The sequence below is a fragment of the Anabrus simplex genome, chromosome 1 (genome assembly GCF_040414725.1).
Source record: "Anabrus simplex isolate iqAnaSimp1 chromosome 1, ASM4041472v1, whole genome shotgun sequence".
Lineage (NCBI taxonomy): Eukaryota > Metazoa > Arthropoda > Insecta > Orthoptera > Tettigoniidae > Anabrus > Anabrus simplex.
The window spans coordinates 1597513341-1597534481 of record NC_090265.1 but is presented as its reverse complement, the minus strand read 5'-3'; the positions used below and the strand labels follow the sequence as shown (position 1 = coordinate 1597534481).

The 21141-nt window shown below is 38.3% G+C and overlaps 1 protein-coding gene across 1 annotated transcript in view; it reads right to left on the bottom strand.

Moving 5' to 3' along the window:
• Nucleotides 1–21141, bottom strand: part of Pbgs (Porphobilinogen synthase) — a 146366-nt gene that overhangs the window by 19430 nt on the left and 105795 nt on the right. Inside the window, exon 5 of the mRNA XM_067138233.2 lies at nucleotides 8436–8668. Coding sequence (XP_066994334.1) covers nucleotides 8436–8668 — 233 coding nt within the window. The remainder of the gene's footprint in view (nucleotides 1–8435; nucleotides 8669–21141) is intronic.

Genomic DNA, 21141 nt, shown 5'->3' with positions numbered 1-21141 from the left:
ACAAAATTATTTATAGCGTAGACTGTAGCTTCTTTTCCCCCGACTTTACATAATGATTTTCAAGAAATTCAGGCAGACAGACAGACAGAAAGTATGGAAAATTAAAAAGTGCATATCCTTGTTACTATGGACACGACCGATACAATAATACCATCCTTTTTAACTTCTGAGCAATGTACAGACTTTATTTACTTTATTTATATAGATTATTATTATTATTTCTAAATTTTCTCGTGACCTGGCACTGATATGGACTTAGCAACAAAAATCCATTTCATGAATCTCTCTTTATCATAGGCGGTATGGTAAAAATGTATAAGACATAAAGGATACATAACTATGTAGTATTTATCGATAAGACCACTAATAACACAAATATTTGAGAATTAAATTTTAGGCCTTCCCCTAAACTACCATTCAGCTCAGAGTGAATTATTTATGGCCTAGATTGTAGCGACTTATTCCCGGACACTACATACTGATTTCCATTATATTCTCTTCAGCCGTTCCCTCATGATGCATGTACATACATACAGACAGATAGACAGACATAAATTACGGAAAATTAAAAAGTGCATTTCCTTGTTACCATGGACACGACCGATACAGAAATACCACCCTTTTTAAATTCTGAGCAATGTACAGACAAAACGCTTATTTTATATATATAGATTACATTTCAGGCCTTCCCCTAAACTACCATTTCATTCAGTGTGAATAACATTATTGATAGCCTAGATTATAGCGACCTATTCCCCGACTTTGGATACCAATTTTCATGAAGGTACGACCACTAATAAAATAAATATTTGACAATTAAATTTTAGGCCTTCCCCTAAACTACCATTTTTTCAGCATGTATAGCCTATATTGTAGCGACTTATTTCCCATCTTTGTCTAGCGATTTTCATTAAGACACGACCACTAATAACATAAATATTTGAGGATTAAATTTCAGGCCTTCCCCTAAACTACCATTTCACTCAGCGTGATTAAAATAATTTATAGCCTAGATTGTAGCCGTTCATCACCCGACTTTACATTCCGATTTTCATTAAATTCTCTTCAGCCGTTTTCTTGTGATGCATGTACAGACAGACAGACAGACAGACAGACAGACAGACAGACAGACAGACAGACAGACAGACAGACAGACAGACAGACAGACAGACAGACAGACATTACGGAAAAGTAAAAAATGCATTTTCTTGTTACTGTGGACATGACCGATACAGAAATCCCATTCTTTTCAAATTCTGAGCAATGTACAGACAAAACTCTTTTATATATATAGATTGGTGATACATTAGGTGCGTTTAAAACTTGCAGGCAGAACAATGTGACCAAATGTGAGAAGTGGGGCATAATTGACATTCCCCTGATGGTAAGCCAGGAAGACTTCCTCCTGTCAGGATTGTGCAAGATTTCTTTGACTAAAAGTAGCCAAAATGCAAGCTGCAAGGAACTGGCAACCAAATTTGCGGACATTCACAAAGTTGACTTTAGCTTTAACCTGATTTTGTGAATAAGATTTGAAGTCTTGTAATGCACTGCAAAATCCTCTTTTGTCTAGGCTGCACAAGAATGCATGCTTGCAGTTTTGTAGGCAGTCTTCCCCGACTTTTGCTTCGAGTTATTTGCTAAGAGAAAAATGTTAGTTCGACACACAAAGACAGAAATTTTTGCCTGCATGTGTGGCACCCACAGTCCCAACAGGGTGGAGGGGCAATTATGATTTGGGGCTGCATTTCATCTGAAGGTCTTCAGGAGATCAGAATTAACGATGGATCCATGAAGAGTATGAAGACTTGCAAAATGCTCCAAGAAGTGATGCTACCATCCATCAGTAAACTTCTTGGAAAAAAAAATTTTCAACACAATAATGCACTGGCTCACAGATCAAGAATTATCGAAATATGGTTGGAGGAGGATCATGTCACTGAAACTATGCCCTGGCCTGCGAGAAGACTTATGTGCTCTGAAACTTGAAAATGAAAGCTTAAAGGACAGAATACAGAAACTCGAAGATAAAGAAGACAGTGGAGAAGAAAGATCGCCGTGGACAGAAGTGAAGCGTAGCCATTTTAGGCCTAATGTTAAACATATGGGAGAAACTACGTACAACTTAAAACCGGGAAAAAACTCTTTGCAGTGCCAAAATAGATTTCAGTCATTGCAACAAGTTCCAGAAGAAGACACATCAAGTTTTCCGAATAATTTTAAATCCAGTGGAGGTAACCTACAGAAGAAGAAAATCAACCGAAAGTCAAGATCGCCAAAAATTCATCTCTACGCAGACAGTCAAGGGCGGGGTATGGCAGAAGGCATCAAGGATGAGCTGCATAATCCAGAAACTGAGGTTTTGGGACTAATAAAACCAGGTGCCAAAACTGAAGACGTCCTTTCAAGTTGTGATCCTGTGTTAGAGAAGGACAACTACGTGGTGATTGTGAGTGGTACAAATGACACTGCTGCAAATGAAGGTGAGGAACTAATTACGACCCTCAGAGGTAAGATTTCGAAACTAACTGACTCAAAAGTAATTGTAGTTAATGTGCCACCCAGGTATGACCTTATAGAAAACTCGTGTGTGAACAAAGCTGTACATGATGTAAATATAAAAATCAAGAGATTAAGTAAGAGTTTTAGAAATGTCTATGTAGTAGATACATTAGGTCTTGGCAGGCAAATGTTCACTAGGCATGGGTTACATCTGAATGGTAATGGAAAAGCAACTCTCTGTAGACAAATTGCTACAATTATCAACAGAGATTTGCAAACTGATATGCACTTAAGAAAACCGATACCACTAAATTGGCATATACAGGGAAACGTGCCAGAAAACCCAGATCCTTAAATCAAGATCTATGTACAAAGATCTGGGTTCCAGGGATGTTCTCAACTCATGAGTCAAACGTTACCCAATTACAACATTCAAGTTTTAGGGAGGAAGGGGGTCTGATATTGCTCTTGGTAAACTGTCAAAGTGTAGTAAATAAACAAATAAAATTCAGTACATTGATGGAATCCTATGAGACTGATGTGGTGATAGGAGTAAAATCATGGTTAAGAGAAGGGGTGGGTAATAGAGAAGTATTTCCAGAAGGGTATACAGTCTATCGTAGAGACCGAGGAGATAAAAAGGGTGGGGGTGGGGGTGTTTATTCTGGTGAAGGAAACTTATCGTTCACATGAATGGTTTACCGATGAAAGGGATGAAATATTAGGGATATAATTAGTTTGTGATAATATGAAGGAGGTGGGAATTATAGGAACATATAGGCCTTGAAGAGAAGAAAGAGACATGGAAATATTTGAGAAAATAATAGATTATAGATTATACTCATAAAAATGATATGGTAATAATTGGGGGAGATCTAAACTTGCCTGAAGTTGAATGGAATGGAGTTGCAAGTGAAGCCCATGAACAGAAACTGGCAAATAAGTAAATTTGGGAGGGAGGATTTACACAAGTAGTACAAGAACCGAGTCATCCCAACAACTTGCTAGGTGTATTCTTGGTTAAACCATGGGAAATTGTTGATAAAACTGAGGTAATTTAAGGAATAGGTGACCATAAGGCTGTAATAATGGATGTAGCACTTGTACCAAAAATGCTTAATAAGAGGGTCACACAAGGCAAGAAATTATAGAGAAAAACTAAAGTTGATGAATCTGGGACTTACCTTAAATCACAATTCAGTTGTTGGATAAGTGAAGGGAGTAATGTGGATACACTTTGGGCTAAATTTAGAGGAATCATTTGGGAAGGAGAGAAGAGATTTGTACCTGTTAAGAAGGGTAAAATGACCTCAGACCCTGTTTATTATACAAGGGAAATAAGGAAATTAAAAAGAAAATGTAGAATAGTAAACAGGAAAATCAAAGAGGGTAGGGAGAATAGAAAAACTAGAAAACAGCTAATAATGTTATTTGCTTTACGTCCCACTGACTACTTTTACGGTCTTCGGAGACGCCGAGGTGCCAGAATTTAGTCCCGCAGGAGTTCTTTTACGTGCCAGTAAATCTACCGACACGAGGCTGTCGTATTTGAGCACCTTCAAATACCACCGGACTGAGCCAGGATCGAACCTGCCAAGTTGGGGTTAGAAGGCCAGCGCCTTAACCGTCTGAGCCACTCAGCTCGGCTAGAAAACAGCTAATGAGGGAACTGAATAGAGTGAAAAAGGAAGCAAAAGAGAAATATATGAATGGCATACTTCAAGAGGGTAATTACCACAAAGGGAAATGGAAAAAGATGTATTCATATATTAGGAATCAAAAAGGAAAAGGAATCCAAATTCCTACAATGGTGGGAGAAGGGGGTGAACACTATTCAACAGATACTGAGAAAGCAAATCTATTTAGTAGGAAATTCAGAGATTCAGTAGAAGATTGTCAGGAGTTGGAAACAGTAACAGAAGATAGAGAGGGAGAGACACATAGGGAAACAAGAAGCTTCTCATTCACAAATGAAGATATTTTCAGAGAAATCCAACTGCTTCAGCAAGGAAAAGCAGCAGGAAGTGATCAAATTACTGGGGAGGTATTAAAGACAATGGGGTGGTACATAGTGGCTTATTTAAAATTCCTCTTTGAGTATGTCATAAATAATAGTGTAATACCAAAAGAATGGAAGGAATCTATAATAATACCAATTTATAAAGGAAAGGGTGATAAAAGGAAACCAGAGAACTACAGACCAATCAGCCTGACCAGTATAGTTTGTAAGAGTTTAATAGCAAAGTACATCAGAGGGATATGTGATGATAAAAATTGGTTCATGAGGAGCCAGTATGGATTTAGAAAGAAATTTTCTTGTGAGGCACAACTGATGGGATTTCAGCAGGACATATCAGATCAGTTGGATTCAGGAGGCCAGTTAGATTGCATAGCCATAGATCTTTCCAAAGCCTTTGATAGAGTGGAACATGGAATATCATTAAAGAAATTGGAGGGAATAGGATTGGACGTAAGGGTTATACGTTGGAAATAATATAACACAGGAAGAGAAAGTTTGGAAGGGAATCGCACAGGGTAGTATAATGGGTCCGTTACTTTTCTTAATATACACAAATGATTTAGGGAACAATATAACATCAAAAATAAGATTGTATGCAGATGATATAATTGTTTATAGGGAAATAAATAACATTGAGGATTGTTCAGAATTACAAAGGGACCTTGAAAGTATCCAACAGTGGGTTGAAGAAAATAATATGAAGGTTAATGGAGGCAAATCGACTGTTACAACATTTACAAACAGGAGTTTTAAAACTGAATTTGAATATACTTTGGATGAGGTAGTTATCCCAAAAGATGGCAAGTGCAAATACTTAGGTGTGAGATTTGAAAGTAATTTGCACTGGAAGAGTCATATTGATGACATTGTTGGGAAAGCATACAGATCGTTACATGTCATAATGAGGCTACTTAAAGGATGCAACAAAGAATTAAAAGAAAAAAGTTACTTAAGTATGGTACGTCCATTATTGGAATATGCAAACAGTGTTTGGGATCCTCACCAAGAATACCTAATAAAAGAAATAGATAGTGTGCAGAGGAAAGCAGCAAGATTTGTAACAGGGGATTTCAGGAGAAACAGTAGTGTATCAGAAATGTTAGAGGAACTTGGGTGGGAAACTTTAAGTAAGAGAAGGGAGAAAACTAGACTTATAGGATTATATAGAGCCTGTACAGGAGAAGAAGCATGGGGAGAAATCCGTGAGAGGCTTCAGTTGGAAAGTAATTATATTGGCAGAACTGACCACACCGGGCGAGTTGGCCGTGCGCGTAGAGGCGCGCGGCTGTGAGCTTGCATCCGGGAGATAGGTTCGAATCCCACTATCGGCAGCCCTGAAGATGGTTTTCCGTGGTTTCCCATTTTCACACCAGGCAAATGCTGGGGCTGTACCTTAATTAAGGCCACAGCCACTTCCTTCCAACTCCTAGGCCTTTCCTATCCCATCGTCGCCATAAGACCTATCTGTGTTGGTGCGACGTAAAGCCCCTAGCAAAAAAAAAAAAAAAAAAAAAAAAGAACTGACCACAAGTATAAAATTAGAAGGAATTTTAGCAGAAGCGACTGGGGTAAATTTTCATTCATTGGGAAGGGCGTGAAGGAGTGGAACAGTTTACCAGGGGTAGTGTTTGATCCTTTTCCAAAATCTGTACAGGTATTCAAGAAGAGAATAAACAGCAACAGGGAAAATAAATGAAATGTTAGAGGCCATTCGACCAGTGCAGGCTATTGTAAATAAAAAATGTGTGTTTAAAAAAAAAATTCCATCCCCTGGTCCATGGAGTTTGGACAGCCAAAGTAGGGGACTGCCTGTAGGGGTGAAGTACAGTGGGGACTTCGAGGGCCCTGGGACCGCTACGGTAGCTGTGAAGGCCCTTCAGGAACTCTGAAAAGTGGTGGCAAAAGGGGGCTCTGGTTAAGACGCAGCAGGTCGTTATGCTACTTAGGTTCCAAAATAGGGTTAAAAAAAAGTAAATAAATGCAATGTAAATTTTAATCTTATACCAGTTGCATAGTATTATTTGAAGTAATTCTACATACTCTATATGAGTTGACTATGTTTGTAAGTATAGGAGATATTATAAGTAGAATTTTGTAAGCAATATAAATTTATTAAGGATGATCTGTTTGTTTAATAGAAAAAAATTGTTAGCATGAATTGTACATTATTGTATTCTAGAATTTTTTTTTCTTCTCTTGTTAATTTAAAATTTAGTGCTTGACAATAATGTATTTTAGTGTACCATTTGCCACCGAGGTAGACACCTCATTTGCAAATAAAGAGATTTTAAAGTCCGGATCGTAACCTTATAGAAAACCTATGGGGTACCATGGCTACAAGACTGATGAAGTTGAAACCAAGGAATTGTGCCGAACTGAAGTTGTATTTCACCTGGCTATGGAGGTAAGTTTCTAAGGAGCAGTGTCTAAAACTCATTGACTCTATGCTACATTATGTGGAAATGTTCAGGAGGGACTGAGGTGAGCCTATCGACTATTAAAATGTTCACTGTAAGTCAAAAATATTTTGTAATTAAGTTCATTAACATTTTCCTGAATTTATATTTGGTGTCATTTTCATTAGCGTACCTAAATTTACTTTAAGAACTGTATAAGCAAGGGAACAGGAAGGATTGCAATAATTATTGAGGTATTTCTTTGATCAGAACATCAAGCAAGGTGTTCAAAGTGATATATTGGATCATGGGAAAGAACATGGAAGATAGAACAAGAACAACATGTGGCACAAATGGGCTATCATTCATTCAAATATGCCTACCATATTTGTAATGGAAGATTGGAGGCATCAGCTCAGACATGACCAGAGGATATTAGCAACTGGACCTAATAATAAATGCAAAAAGGACCTGGTACATCTGTATATATATACCGGGCGAGCTGGCCGTGCGCGTAGAGGCGCACGGCTGTGAGCTTGCATCCGGGAGATAGTAGGTTCGAATCCCACTATCGGCAGCCCTGAAAATGGTTTTCCGTGGTTTCCCATTTTCACACCAGGCAAATGCTGGGGCTGTACCTTAATTAAGGCCACGGCCGCTTCCTTCCAACTCCTAGGCCTTTCCTATCCCATCGTCGCCATAAGACCTATCTGTGTCGGTGCGACGTAAAGCCCATACCAAAAAAAAAAAAAAGCATCTGTATATACAGGAGTAAAGTAAAATTAAGTCTACCGTTGAACAAGACAGTTTCAAATATCTGAGTTACCTGATCACAGCATAAAAGGTGGCAGCCTCAAGTGATATCACTGTTATGATCTGCAGTGCCCAGGTAGCATTTACCAGCTTAAAGTGTTGCTTATGAAAAAGAAAAACCATTGGCCTGAAAGACTAAAATGAGGGTTTATGGTGGTACAATATTACAATTCTTGTTTGGTTCCAAAACCTAGTCATTAGCTGTACACCTGTGTAAGCTGGAGGAATTTCAAATGTGGTGCTTAAGCACATTTCTTGGCTCTCATTCATTGGAGGAACTCTCATTAGACAGACATGTTCTAATTTACCAGTCAGCTTGCTGGAGCAGAGAACTAACTATGATGATGTGCCTTCAATGTTATATAAAAACTGTGGTTTTAATAAAAATTTAATTGGGCAGGTCATATAAATAAAAATAATAATAATAATGTTATTTGCTTTACGTCCCACTAACTACTTTTAAGGTCTTCGGAGACGCTGAGGTGCCGGAATTTAGTCCCGCAGGAGTTCTTTAACGCGCCAGTAAATCTACCGACACGGGGCTGTCATATTTGAGCACCTTCAAATACCACCGGACTGAGCCAGGATCGAACCTGCCAAGTTGGGGTTAGAAGGCCAGCGCCTTAACCGTCTGAGCCACTCAGCCCGGCAAAAATAAAAATTATACGACCATATTTTCACAAAATAAAACTAAGGTAACTTACGACTGCTCGTTTTGCGAGTCCTTTGCTTCCAGGAGGAAGCTGGTAACACTTGCGATCACTAAACACAGGAGCAGATTTGGTCACATCTCTGAATGGGCCATAAAACCCAGAGGCAAATTTGGCTGAGTATGAGAGGACATTCACTCTGTTTCCTAAACCAGCTTCAAGAAGAGCATTCTTTATTGCAGAAATTCGGCCATCCATCATATCTGATGGTGCAACTATATGAGCACCTGAAACAAGTAACATTTCAAGATAGTCACCTAAAAGTATTCATTGGAATATATTCTAAGAACATTAAATAAAAATGTACAAATGTTTAGATGAAAACCGGTATGACTTCATTCCTGCTTACTTCTCCCCCCCCACCAGTTAATTTACCTTAAGTGAATGTTTCTAAACATCAAACTTATTACAGAAATAATATGTAACAAAATCTGGTGATTTACAGCCATTTTTCAATTTATCACTATGGTATACACACTATGAGTTAGATCTTGAGGAATTTCATTTCAATGCTATGACACCTAAACATTTTATAATAAATTTTGTCTCCCATAAAGTAGTGGCAGTCAGACAAAGCCATAACTATCTGAGTGAGGAAAATCACTTAATTCTATGAAAAATGAGGGGAGAACCAATATACACCGACTGACAAAAAAAAAAATTGAAGCACCCAAATGGGGAGGACGAAAAGAAAAGAAACTGCATGTTTTGAGAGGGTAGGTGATGTTCTTTCAGCGATTACAAAATCTCAAATTTATAAAGAACTTAATAGTGCGAGCCCACTTATCAGTATGATGTTCACCCCCTCTGGCCTGGATGCATGCCCTGATTTGTTGGGAAGGGTGTCATAAAACCACTGTATCCTCTCCTGCGGCAACTGTTGTAACTGGTCCTTGGTATCCTGGGTACTGGCATCGAGCTGGTCCCACACATGTTCTATAAGGGACAGACGTGGGCATTTTGCTGGCCACAGGAGTATCTCAATATCACACAGACAGTTCATAGAGACACGTGCCATGTGTCGACGAGCATTGTTCTGTTGAAAAATGGCATCACGATACTGTTGCACAAGAGGTAACACACGAGCACGTAGGATATTCACGATGTACTGTTGTGCTGTTAAGAGTACACTCAATCACAACCAGCTGTGATCTGAAGTCATACCTGATGGCTCCTCACACCATGATGCCTCTCCAAAACATTGAAAGAATGGGACCTCTCCCCAGGTCACCGCCATACTCGCAGATGATGATAATTCGGAGTAGTGCAGAACCACGATTCAGCACTGAACACAATGTGACGCCATTCATCAGCAGTCCATGCTTTCCGGTCGTGGCAACACTGCAAATGCAGTGGTTTGTGTTGGGGTCTTAATGGCGGCGTATGTACGGGATGGTAATTCCCTACTCTGGCTGCTGCTAGTCTCCGACCAATGATGTGGGATGACACCGAATATAGCAGGGAGTCCATTACTTGTTCTCGGATGGTAGGTGCAGTTGTGAAAGGGTTATGATGTACTTGGTACACAATACGGCGATCCTCCTTTGTGGTATAGTAAGACGTGGTCGACCAGAACCTTGACAATGAGTATGCCTGCCCTCACATTCCCATGTAGTCCAACATTGGGCCACTACCACATCTGAATGCCCCACAAATCTGGATATTACAAGATTCGAGCAGCCGGCCAAATGGAGACCCACAATGAGGCACCTTTCAAACTCTTGTCAGGCAGTAGTGGCAAATGGCCGCTTTGTGGAGAAAACATTACATTTTTATTCCATTTTAGACAGCTGAAACTAGGAATTATTTTAAAAAAAGCTATTTGTACAAGCACTGTTGTCTTATAAGGTTAATCTTTCCTTTATCTTATTTAATTATTAACAAAATTATTAGCAGAAATACTCAAAAAATGTCATTCATTGTGGCTAACCAATTTGTGTAGCACCACAGCAAATAGTGGAAACTTTGCATGTGCTGTGAGGAAGGGTAGCTATCCATTTTTTTCTTTGCCAAGGTCATGGACACTGCAGTATGTTCTGCCCATTTGCCGTACGCATTCATCAGTATGGGAGTCTCTTTAGTGTCTGTTAGTTTCCTAGTATGTAGTCAAATGCTAATTTAATTTTATAATCATGCTGTACTTCTATTTAATTGTAATGCATGTGTAAATATTGTTCCTCTTGTGAAAGTTTTATTGTATAGTACTGAATCAAGATCTCAAAAAACTATTACTACTGCAGTTAGGTTGGTAACAGTTAAGTTGGTAAACTATCAACCTTTACCTCTCTGTTGAAATTTGCTCAGAGAGCATTAAAGCACTTACTGCTTTGTAGCTCTTATTATTATTATTATTATTATTATTATTATTATTATTATTATTATTATTATTATTATTTTTTTTCACTTTGATGTAATTCCCTACTCTCTGTCATCCCACTAGCCACTATATTGTTGTCCGTACATTTTTGCCCTCCTACTTCTAATTCCCTACACATTACTTCTAATTGCCTTTGGGAATGGCGAACCTATCATACGAACAGCCTATAAAATGAGTGCGAGTGAATCGAGGCCTCGGAAAATTCAAGGGCGTCACCCTGAAATGACGTGCAGTTTCCGGTGCTCTGGGGGGAGAAGTGGGCTACCAGACATCACAAGAATCGGTATCATCAATGTCATGACTTTGAATGGCAAGGTAGAAAAACTGATAGAGTATACGGAGAAGAAAGACATAGCAATGATGGAATAAGTGAGACAAAATGGAAGGGGAAAGGTCAAAAGGAAGAAAGTGTATAGATTATATTGGAATGGAGGAAAGATGGCAACAAATGGTGTTGGTGTTATATTGAGAGAAGACCTAGCGCAATATGTGGACAAAATTGACCAGATCAGAGACAGGATAATTGAAGTTAGGCTTGGACTTGAGAGTGGAATCAAGGATTTTATACAGGTTTATGCACCCCAACTGGGGAATGCAGATGAATGTTTAAAAGAGTATCTATAAGAACTGGAAAGTTGTATTGAGGACAAAGAGGTTATAATAATGCGAGACATGAATGCACATGTTGGAATAGAGACAGGGTAAAGAAGAGATACGTGGCCCCTATAGTTATGGAAACCAAGATGAAGGAGATTTGGTAATCGATTTTTGTAGAAGGATGGATTAATTGTTGGCAATATGTGGTTTAGAAAAAATAACTCTAAAAAAGTAACTGTATTTTTTTTTTTTTTGCTAGTTGCTTTACGCCGCACCGACACAGATAGGTCTTATGGCGACAATGGGACAGGAAAGGGCTAGGAGTGAGAAGGAAGCGGCCGTGGCCTTAATTAAGGTACAGCCCCAGCATTCGCCTGGTGTGAAAATGGGAAACCACGGAAAACCATCTTCAGGGCTGCCGATAGTGGGGTTCGAACCTACTATCTCCCGAATACTGGATACTGGCCGCACTTAAGCGACTGCAGCTATCGAGCTCGGTCAAAAAATAACTAAATATTGTTGGGGAGATAGAAAGACAAAGACAATGATTGATCTTATTCTGGTGGAGTAGGAGAAACGTAGACAACTGGAAGATGTGACAGCAATGCCAATAGCAGATTTCGAAGGAGACCATAAAGTGGTGGTAGCCAAATTAAGACTTGGTAAAATAACAAAGTTAATAGAAAAAAGGGAAAAAAAATAAAGGGATGGAAGTTAAAATAGAAAGACATAAGGGAAAAGTTTCAAGAGAATCTGAAGAAAGAAATTCCCAAAGATGACTGGAACAGTGTGGAAGAGAAATAGATATGTTTCAGAAATGGATTTGTAAAGTGTGCAGTAAACACGTGTGGAAGACTATCAGGGAGGAAAAAGGGAAAGGAGACTCCTTGGTGGAACAGCAGGGTAAAGGAAACAGTTAAAAGAGAAAGAAATGGCTGGAGAAAGTGGATAGGCAGCAATAGTACAGAGAATAGGCAGAAATATAAAGAAGCCAAAAAAGGTATGTAAGAAAATAGTACAAGAAGAGAAATGGAAGAGAAACTTTACAGGAAGATATAAAGGGAAGTTAAAAAAGGTTTTGCATGGTTTGGTGAAGAATAGTTTACGAAATAGCGAAGATACAAAATTTGTAAAAACTGAAACAGGGCAGATATTGACGCAAAGAGATGACATACTAAAAAGATGGGAAGAATACTTCTCAGAATTGCTAAATATTAAATACAGTGAACTGGTAGATGAGAAGGAGCAAGACGAAACAATGGGGAAAGAATAAGAACATGAAAAGGAGATATCAATGTTAGAAATAGAGGAAGCCATACAAAAGATGAAGAGTGGTAAAGCAGCAAGAGTGGATGAGGTAACTATGAAAATGATAAAAGTAGCAGGACCAATAGGGCTACAGTGGCTATATAGATTATTTTGAATAATCTGGAGGAAGAAAAATATCCCAGAAGAGTGGGGAAAGGGTTTAATTATCCCGATAATTAAAAAAGGTGATAAAAAGGAATGCAATAACTACAGAGGGATCACCCTTATTGCCCATGCAGCTAAGATATTTGAGAGTGTATTAGAAGGAAGACTGAGGAGGAAGCTAGAAGGAGAAATGGAAGAAGAACAGTATGGTTTTAGGAAATACAGATCAACGTTTGACCTGATCTTTACATTCAGACATATGATGGAGAAAAGATGGGAGTTTGGAAAAGACAAAGTGATGACATTTATTGACATTGAGAAGGCTTATGACAGTGTGCCCAGACAGTTGGTATAGGACACATTAAGGAAAAAACAAGTTAACAGAGTGGAAGTGCAAATGATAAAAGCTATGTACAAAAATTGTGTTGCAGTGTGTAGACTAGTATAGGAAAAACAAAATGGTTTAAAGTGAAATTGATCCCTGATAGGGAAGTGCACTATCCCCCATACTATTCATCATAGTCATGGATGAAATTCATAAGAACATTAAACAGAGATTGGGAAGACAGGCAACAAAAACCATGTTTGCAGATGATTTAGTGATATGGGGTGATGATGAAACGGAAATGCAAAAAGAAGTAGATGTATGGAATCAAGAGATAGAAAAATATGGGATGAAAGTAAGCACAGAGAAAAGTAAAACAAAGAAGTAGATGTATGGAATCAAGAGATAGAAAAATTTGGGATGAAAGTAAGCACAGAGAAAAGTAAAACATCAAGGAAGGAAGGAAGGAAGGAAGGAAGAAGGAAGGAAGAGGAAAGATAAAACTGAATGGTAAAATTCTGGAAGAGGTTAAAAGTTTCAAGTACTTGGGAAGTGTGATCACAGAAGATGGAAAGATTACCAAGGAAATTGGAAAAAGAATACAATTAGCAAACAGCTTCTACTGAGTGTAAGGGGTATTTTGTGGAACCAAGATATCCCGAAGAAATGAAAGAAAGTATTATATTCAACCTATTATGAATCCATATTAACCTATGCAGCTGGATCGTGGACTGAAACAAAACGAGAGGAGAGTAGAATACAAGCAGCAGAGATGAAATTCCTAAGAGGTATCGAGGGCAAGACCAGAAAGGATAGAATTAGAAATGAAGAGATAAGGAAAAGGTCAGGAATCTTGAAACTTAAGACAGGATAGAAATAACAAAGCTAAAATGGTATGGGCATATGACGAGAATGGGAGAAGAAAGTGCCAAAAAAGATTTTTCACAGGAGTAACAGGAAAGAGACCACGAGGAAGACCTCGAAAGAGATGGACAGATTCAGTGTGGAAGTGCATAGAAAACCAGAAAATGTACCTAAAAAAGGAGAAGAGTGGTGGAGAAACAGGCAGCGATAGAGGTCCTCGATTCACAACCCGACCCAGGGAGCTGGAAATGGGAAATGAAGATGATGAGGACTTCTAATTCCCAATTGTTACTGCAATCAGGTGCTGATAACGCTGTCTCACAAGAGTACGCACAATCTCCGTGTCCTTCACAGTGATCACTCAACATCTGACACTGTTCATGCCCTTATATACCCTATCAACAACACTAAACACGAACAACACCTGTGCACTGTGGTGGCAGTTCTACCTGTCACAGAGAATTGTAACTCTAATCATTTACATACCCGTCGACGGTGTGTACGTGTACAAAGTTACTTTAACATCCCACCATAACTTCTGGGTGCTTCAATTTTTTTGTCTGGCAATGTATTTGAAGACAGCAGAGTATGAAGATGTGTAGATTGTCTTTGTCCCTATGTGTTTTCATGTTGTTCTTGCATTCTCTTTCTTCCCTTTCTCACACTGATTTGTCATTGTGTTCATCCTATTGTCTGTTCCTTTTCATGTTTCTATTTCTTTAAATACAACTTGATTTGGTTGTTGGTTCCTTTACCTCTGTTATTCCCAGAAGGAAATCAAAATATAATGTTATCGATTGCATATGTTAAAAGCATTCAAGCTCTTCACGGCTGTTAGCTTCAAAATACCATCCTAATAAAAGGAAATCAATAGAAAAAAAAAGTAGTTGTACAACAGTCCTAACAAAAAAATAATTTATAAGACAATATATTTTAGAATCTAAGAAAGTCCAGTTCATAAAATGCACAATGATTCATATGGAAGGTAGTTGTACAATAAAATAAGTCTTTATTTCATACTGAAATCTTCAAGAAAAGAATTCCTCAGATATGTTCTACAAAGTTAAGCATTAACAATGACACATAAATGAAAATCTGCAGCCTGTTTTCAGTAATTTGACTGGGTCAGTAATGGAATGAAAGAAGCCCCCATCTAGCAGTAAGGATAGGAATTGTGCCAGCTGCCGAAGCCTGTCACACTCCTCTGGGGCAATGATTAATGACTGACAGATGAAATGAAATGATATTGGAGAGTGTTGCTTGAATGAAATATGACAGGGAAAACCGGAGAAAAACCTGTCCCGCCTCCGTTTTGTCCAGCACAAATTTCACATGGAGTAACCAGGATTTGAATCATGGAACCCAGCGGTGGGAGGCTGATGCGCTGCTGCCTGAGCCATGGAGGCTTCCAATAATGACACATAAATATTGAAAAACAAAACAAAAACAGACTAACTTGGCTAGCTAACTACTGAAATGGCCCCTCAGATCGACCTGCCCTTCTGATGACGGTGGGTAGATGAAATAAGTCTGGTGCGGCTGAGAGGAAATTAATGTAGAAGAACTAGGATTGGTGAGGGAAGGGCCATCTATGTGAAGATGGCAGCACATGAAGTTGTGGAGACTGCCCTTGTCTTTTGTATTTTCACGTTTGTTTCTCGTTACCTCTTTCTGTCACTCCTTTTTGATACACCCACTGTGGGTTAATTCTGAATGCACTGCTAACTATACAGGAAGTTAAAAAACTTGTTCAAGTAGTAGACTAAAGTGTTTTAAAGTGAATTTGCTAGTGACTTGATATCAACAACAGACAGCAGGGTACTGTTTTGTAAAGTTTGTGGAGGAGAAAAAGTGAAAAAATAGACTTCAGGTGGTCCAGCATATAAACAATGCAAAGCATAATGAAGGTCTAAACAAAAAGTTTGCAAACAAAGAAGCTATTCAAAATCAACTGGCAGAATGTTTAGACAGTAAGGTTAATCAATTTTCTTCTTACCTGAGCAGAACATTTGTGGAAGCTGATAAACCCAGTTCTAAAGAACTTTCTTGGCATATATATCCACCAAAATGTGCCAGATGAAAGTAACTTGAATTATAAGTATGAATGAGTTGTTACAGTAATCACAAAAATATAAGAGTAAGCTAGAAAATTAGTTTGTGTGTCTGGAAAATGATGAAACCATGGATTCCACAGGTAATTTCGTTGGAAACATATCAGGGTGTGCATTAAGCAACGAACAACAGACCACATCATACTTCCTTAATGTGTACTACTTGGAAGTTACTAACAACATAACTGGAACCCAGTGTATGATGGGTTCCCAGAAATTATTGAGGCATATGACACTGTTGATAGTCATTCATCTATCATATGGGGATGTTAAACCTTGAGCAGATACTGTGGGGTTGTTCAACAGGAATAGGCCGACAATGGGTTTCGCTCGCTCCTTACTTCATTATCATCATTCCACATCTAGATGTGCAGGTCACTCGTGGGCATCAAATAGAAAGACCTGCACTAGACGAGCCAAACGTCTTCACAGACACTCCCAGCACTAAAAGCCATAAGATAAAATATATAAAACCAGTGTCAACCTGGTAAGGATCCTGGTTTGATACGCCTTGTATTATGCCAGACAACTTCAATCAGTTAACCCATTCCAGTCTGGGCCTTAATATTCCTAACTAACATTCTGGACTGGGCATTTTTAAGGATATTTAAAACATTATATCTCTGTACCTGTAGGATATATTTGCATGATTCCTTTTTCTTTGTGCTTGTTGGAGCATCTAGTTTTGAAAAACACTGTTTTTAGTATGTCAACTATCACCTGAGATTTTAAAATTGTTTATATATTATACCATGTTTTGCGAATGGAAAAAAGTTCTGGCGGATAAGTAAGCAAGTACAGTTTTCTGAAATACTGTTATATTTACCCTATTTTGCTAATAAAAATGTGCATTGCAATTACAAAACAACGACAATAATGAGTACGATATAAAAATATTATTATTTTCAATAATAACAGTAATAATTACAATAATGAAAATGGGAGATCTTATGAAATTTTATTTTAATTGATAAATTTTGTCAAAAGTTACTCAAATGTAAAAATATTGTTCCATTTACCACCAAAGACATCTAGAAAGAGAAAATACAGTCATCTAAACAGACAACTGTACTAATATGTAGAAATCTTACGTATTCACGCAAATGTGAAATACGCGGGAACATGCGCTAGGCCGTAAAGCGAACTCAAATCATAATGAAATGTAAGACGTTATTTCGAGTTCATATGTCAATAATATGTTCATTTGCTCACAAACATATATCATAAAATATCGAGAATATCACTTTCGTCAAGCACGTGTTTGCCGCGAGAAGCCATGTCTTGGAGCTCATCAAAGAGAAAGCTCACTGAGTGACATCATCTACTGATGCATGTTGATCGAAAATATTGTAAATTCTCTGAATTAGACATATAAAACTGCCATCTGCTTAAATACTCTCATAACTAATACATGAAGAAAGACGATGTAACCACCAGAATGCGTGCATAGCTCGTTCTCGATTTTTAGTGAATTGTCAAACCTTACTACAGGCTATGCCCGCAGTGCGGCCTGAACGTAATTACGGCCGCTGCGAGCTATGCTCGCAAGCTCGCAGTTAGACCGGAAAGAGTTAAGGAGGTACATGATTTGAGGGACTCACAGTAATTCTGCTCCCATTGACACAGCTCACCATAGATTGTTAGACCAAGAGTTTGAAAGAAAGCTTGTATTTACATCAGTGTACAGTAGAAGTCCGTTATAGCGAGAATTCACAGCAGCGGAAAATTTACTCGCTATAGCGAATTGTCGTTATATCAGATTTTTGTATAAAATCGGAAAACCCCCATTCACATTAAAATCGGTATGAAACGGCAATCAGTTTGTTCAAAACTTGCGTTTCCGCGGATGACATCCACACTATGGCTTACTTGTTATTTTTCGAAATCCGATACGACGTAAACATGTAAGTTTAATTTCATTCTGAAAAAAAATATAGTTCCGTATTTCTCCGAATCCAAGAGTAACCCCACTTTTTTCCTTCAAAAAGTTTAAATCAGGCTCAAAAAGTGCTTTGTAAAATCATACGAATGCCTTTGTTGTACAGTACGCATTTTTAGACTATTTTTAGACGCTGAACATTGGCTTACGTTATATTGCATTTTTTTTGCGGCTGCACAATTATTCTTTATTTCCGCGGGTTTAATGACCATTAACTTAAAATTGGCATCATAATACCGAAGAAAACCCGTTGAAAATTTGCCGGCAATATATATTCCATGCATTTCTACAATACGGCGATCCGTCAGGAAAATATTCTTGTTGTCTATAAAACTGTTTACGGTACTTTTACTCAGCGCCAGCTATAACCGGCTACAGCTACATGCACGTCTCGCTTGCTGTGTTCGGCCAACTTCAGCGGCTAGCGATGTATAGGCCTACTCACGGACGTTGAAGGTCAACGAACGAGTTTATTGCGCAACGGTATGGCCATTCCGCCCTTGTGTTTTTTGTGTACATACCTCACAATTTCATCTGCGACTTCTTTAAAGCGTCCTTGTTGCGGACCACTGAATGCATTTTTTGTACAGTATGGTATACATTTTCTTAGCTATCTTTGTCTTCACGCTGATGCCAAATATTAGCTTTCATTAGGCCTATGCCATATTTTCTTGCGGCTGCACAATTATTCTACATTTCAGAGTGTTTAATAACCATTAACGTAAAATTGGCGTCATAATATCGACGAGAACCCATTGAAAATTTGCCGGCAATACCTGTTCCACGTATCTTTACGATAATAATTATTCTTGCTGTCTATAAAACTTAATTTTACTAAGAGTCAGGTACAGTGGACGCGTTATAACTCTGCCACTGAGTAGCCGTGGCCTTTCTAAGAATTCGAAGGCTTGCATGTTTTGATGTCATTCTGCAGATTTATGAAACGTTTTTGTAGAGGCTAACAGAATGTCATTCTATCGTCACTATTTCCCAAGATCCAGTGACGTTGCACACAGGCACTGAACAACCGGTTCTCGCAGCTAGCGATGTATAATAAAGAGGCGGATGTTTATTGTCAATGAATTTTGTGCGTGCGTGTGTGAAAAGAAGCAGCGTGGTTGCCGCGAGAGTTGCCAGTGGTAGTCGTTACTGTTAGGCTGCGAATGCAAGACAACCCTTGATTTTTCACATGAGATTCTGAGGGGAAAAAATGTCGTCTTCGATTTGGAGAAATACGGTATCACTCCAGAGTTTTCTTCTTCAAATGGAGTCATCTAACCAAGCAGTATATGTGTCATGAAAACATATTTGAAACGCATGTAGAGAAATGAGTTATCCTTGCTAAAATTTACATGTGAATAGCCTTTCTGAAATTTAACTAGACGCGAGAAAATATGAACTAACCTCTGAAATCAGTGATGTACTCTGTCATATCTTGAGGTGTATCACATTCTTACTTAATTTCAATATATAACATTACAATTAAGAGATCGTTTACTTCAGCCGTTATTTTTAACGAGTTAACAACCGCTATCAGCCACGTTATTTACGCATTTATTACGAAAACTTGTTATCCTCTTTCATTTTGAATTTTCTTTAGAGAACAACAGTCGTTGGGTATTACTAATCGACTTCAACATCGCCTTCGAATATCGACGAGAGAACTGGCAAATGCACATAGTGAGAAAACTATACCGTACCAAAGATGATCAAGCGCATCTTATAGCGAACATTTCAGTTTCCTTACTCAAACTGCGTCACCTATCCTAACTTAACCGTACTATACATATGATGAAAACATACTTCAAGTGCCAGTAGAGAAATGATAACTTTCGCTATAAATTTACATGATAATAACCTTTCCGTAATTTAACCAGGTGCGGGAAAATGTAAACTAACCTGTGAAATAAATTATGCACTCTGCCATATCTCGAGGTGTATCCCATTTTTACTTAATTGCAGTATTTAGCATTAAAATTAAATGATAGTTTATTAGCTTTTATTTTTAACGAGGTAAGAACTGTTATCGGACACGCATTAATTACGAAAATATGTTCTCTTTCATTTTGAATTTTCTTTACGGAACAGCAGTCAACGGGTATTACTAATAGACTCAGACATTGCCTTCGAATGTCGACGAGAGAACTCGCTAGTGGACATAGCGAGGAAACGATACCGCAGATAATCAAATGCAACAAAATCGCTGGGGTGCTTAAATATCGGCAACGGAAAAAATCGCGCGCGCGTAATCACTCATAATATCAGATGCGTCAGTGGTAGGACTCTCGCGGTAACCAAAGGATAATACACAGTTTAATATTGGAATTTTGAAGGGACAGCACAACATTGTCGGTATAACGGATTTCTCGTTATATGCCATACTCGCTATATCGGACGTCTACGGTATTTTTCCCAGCTTATCAAAGATGATAATTTCACTAGAAACTGTCTGCTCTCCTTTCCATTGTGTCACTGAACATTTTTGAGAAAGTAAAATGAAATTTGTTTCCCGAGGCTTGTAGAGGAAAAGTTATTAATATTGTACCGAGAGGTACACCTCAACTCCGCACATTCAAAAGAAGTGCCTTAAAGAACTCTATCAAACAAAGCGTGAAACAGCTACTGCATGAAGTTGGGACGTTAATCAGAAGATGTTACTACTGAATAACTGAGAAGTTTGTCATTTCTAAGTTTCCTAAATTGATTGAATTTATTTTGTTTTGGTGTACATCAAGAAATTTGAATTTTTCTCCATAGATGTCTCTACAAAACCTGAGGTCACGCACTGTGGTGCAAGGTGGAATAATTTGTTATTGAAAGAAATTTTGTGTTTATAGGTTTTCTCAAGGAAATTAACTTAAAAATATATTTCAAGGTTTGCAACACTTCTTTCCCTTCTTGCCAGCTTTAGTGTCTGGCCAATCAAATTTTTCTGTAATTATTTTTCAGTTTATCACAGGCTTCTTGTTGGTTTTTGGGTGCCACTTTTGATTCTGCCAATAAAAATGAGAGGGTGTGTCCGGATTTAGTCCAGAATCTTCTCAAACAATCCCCTCAGGTATATAAGCTGAGGC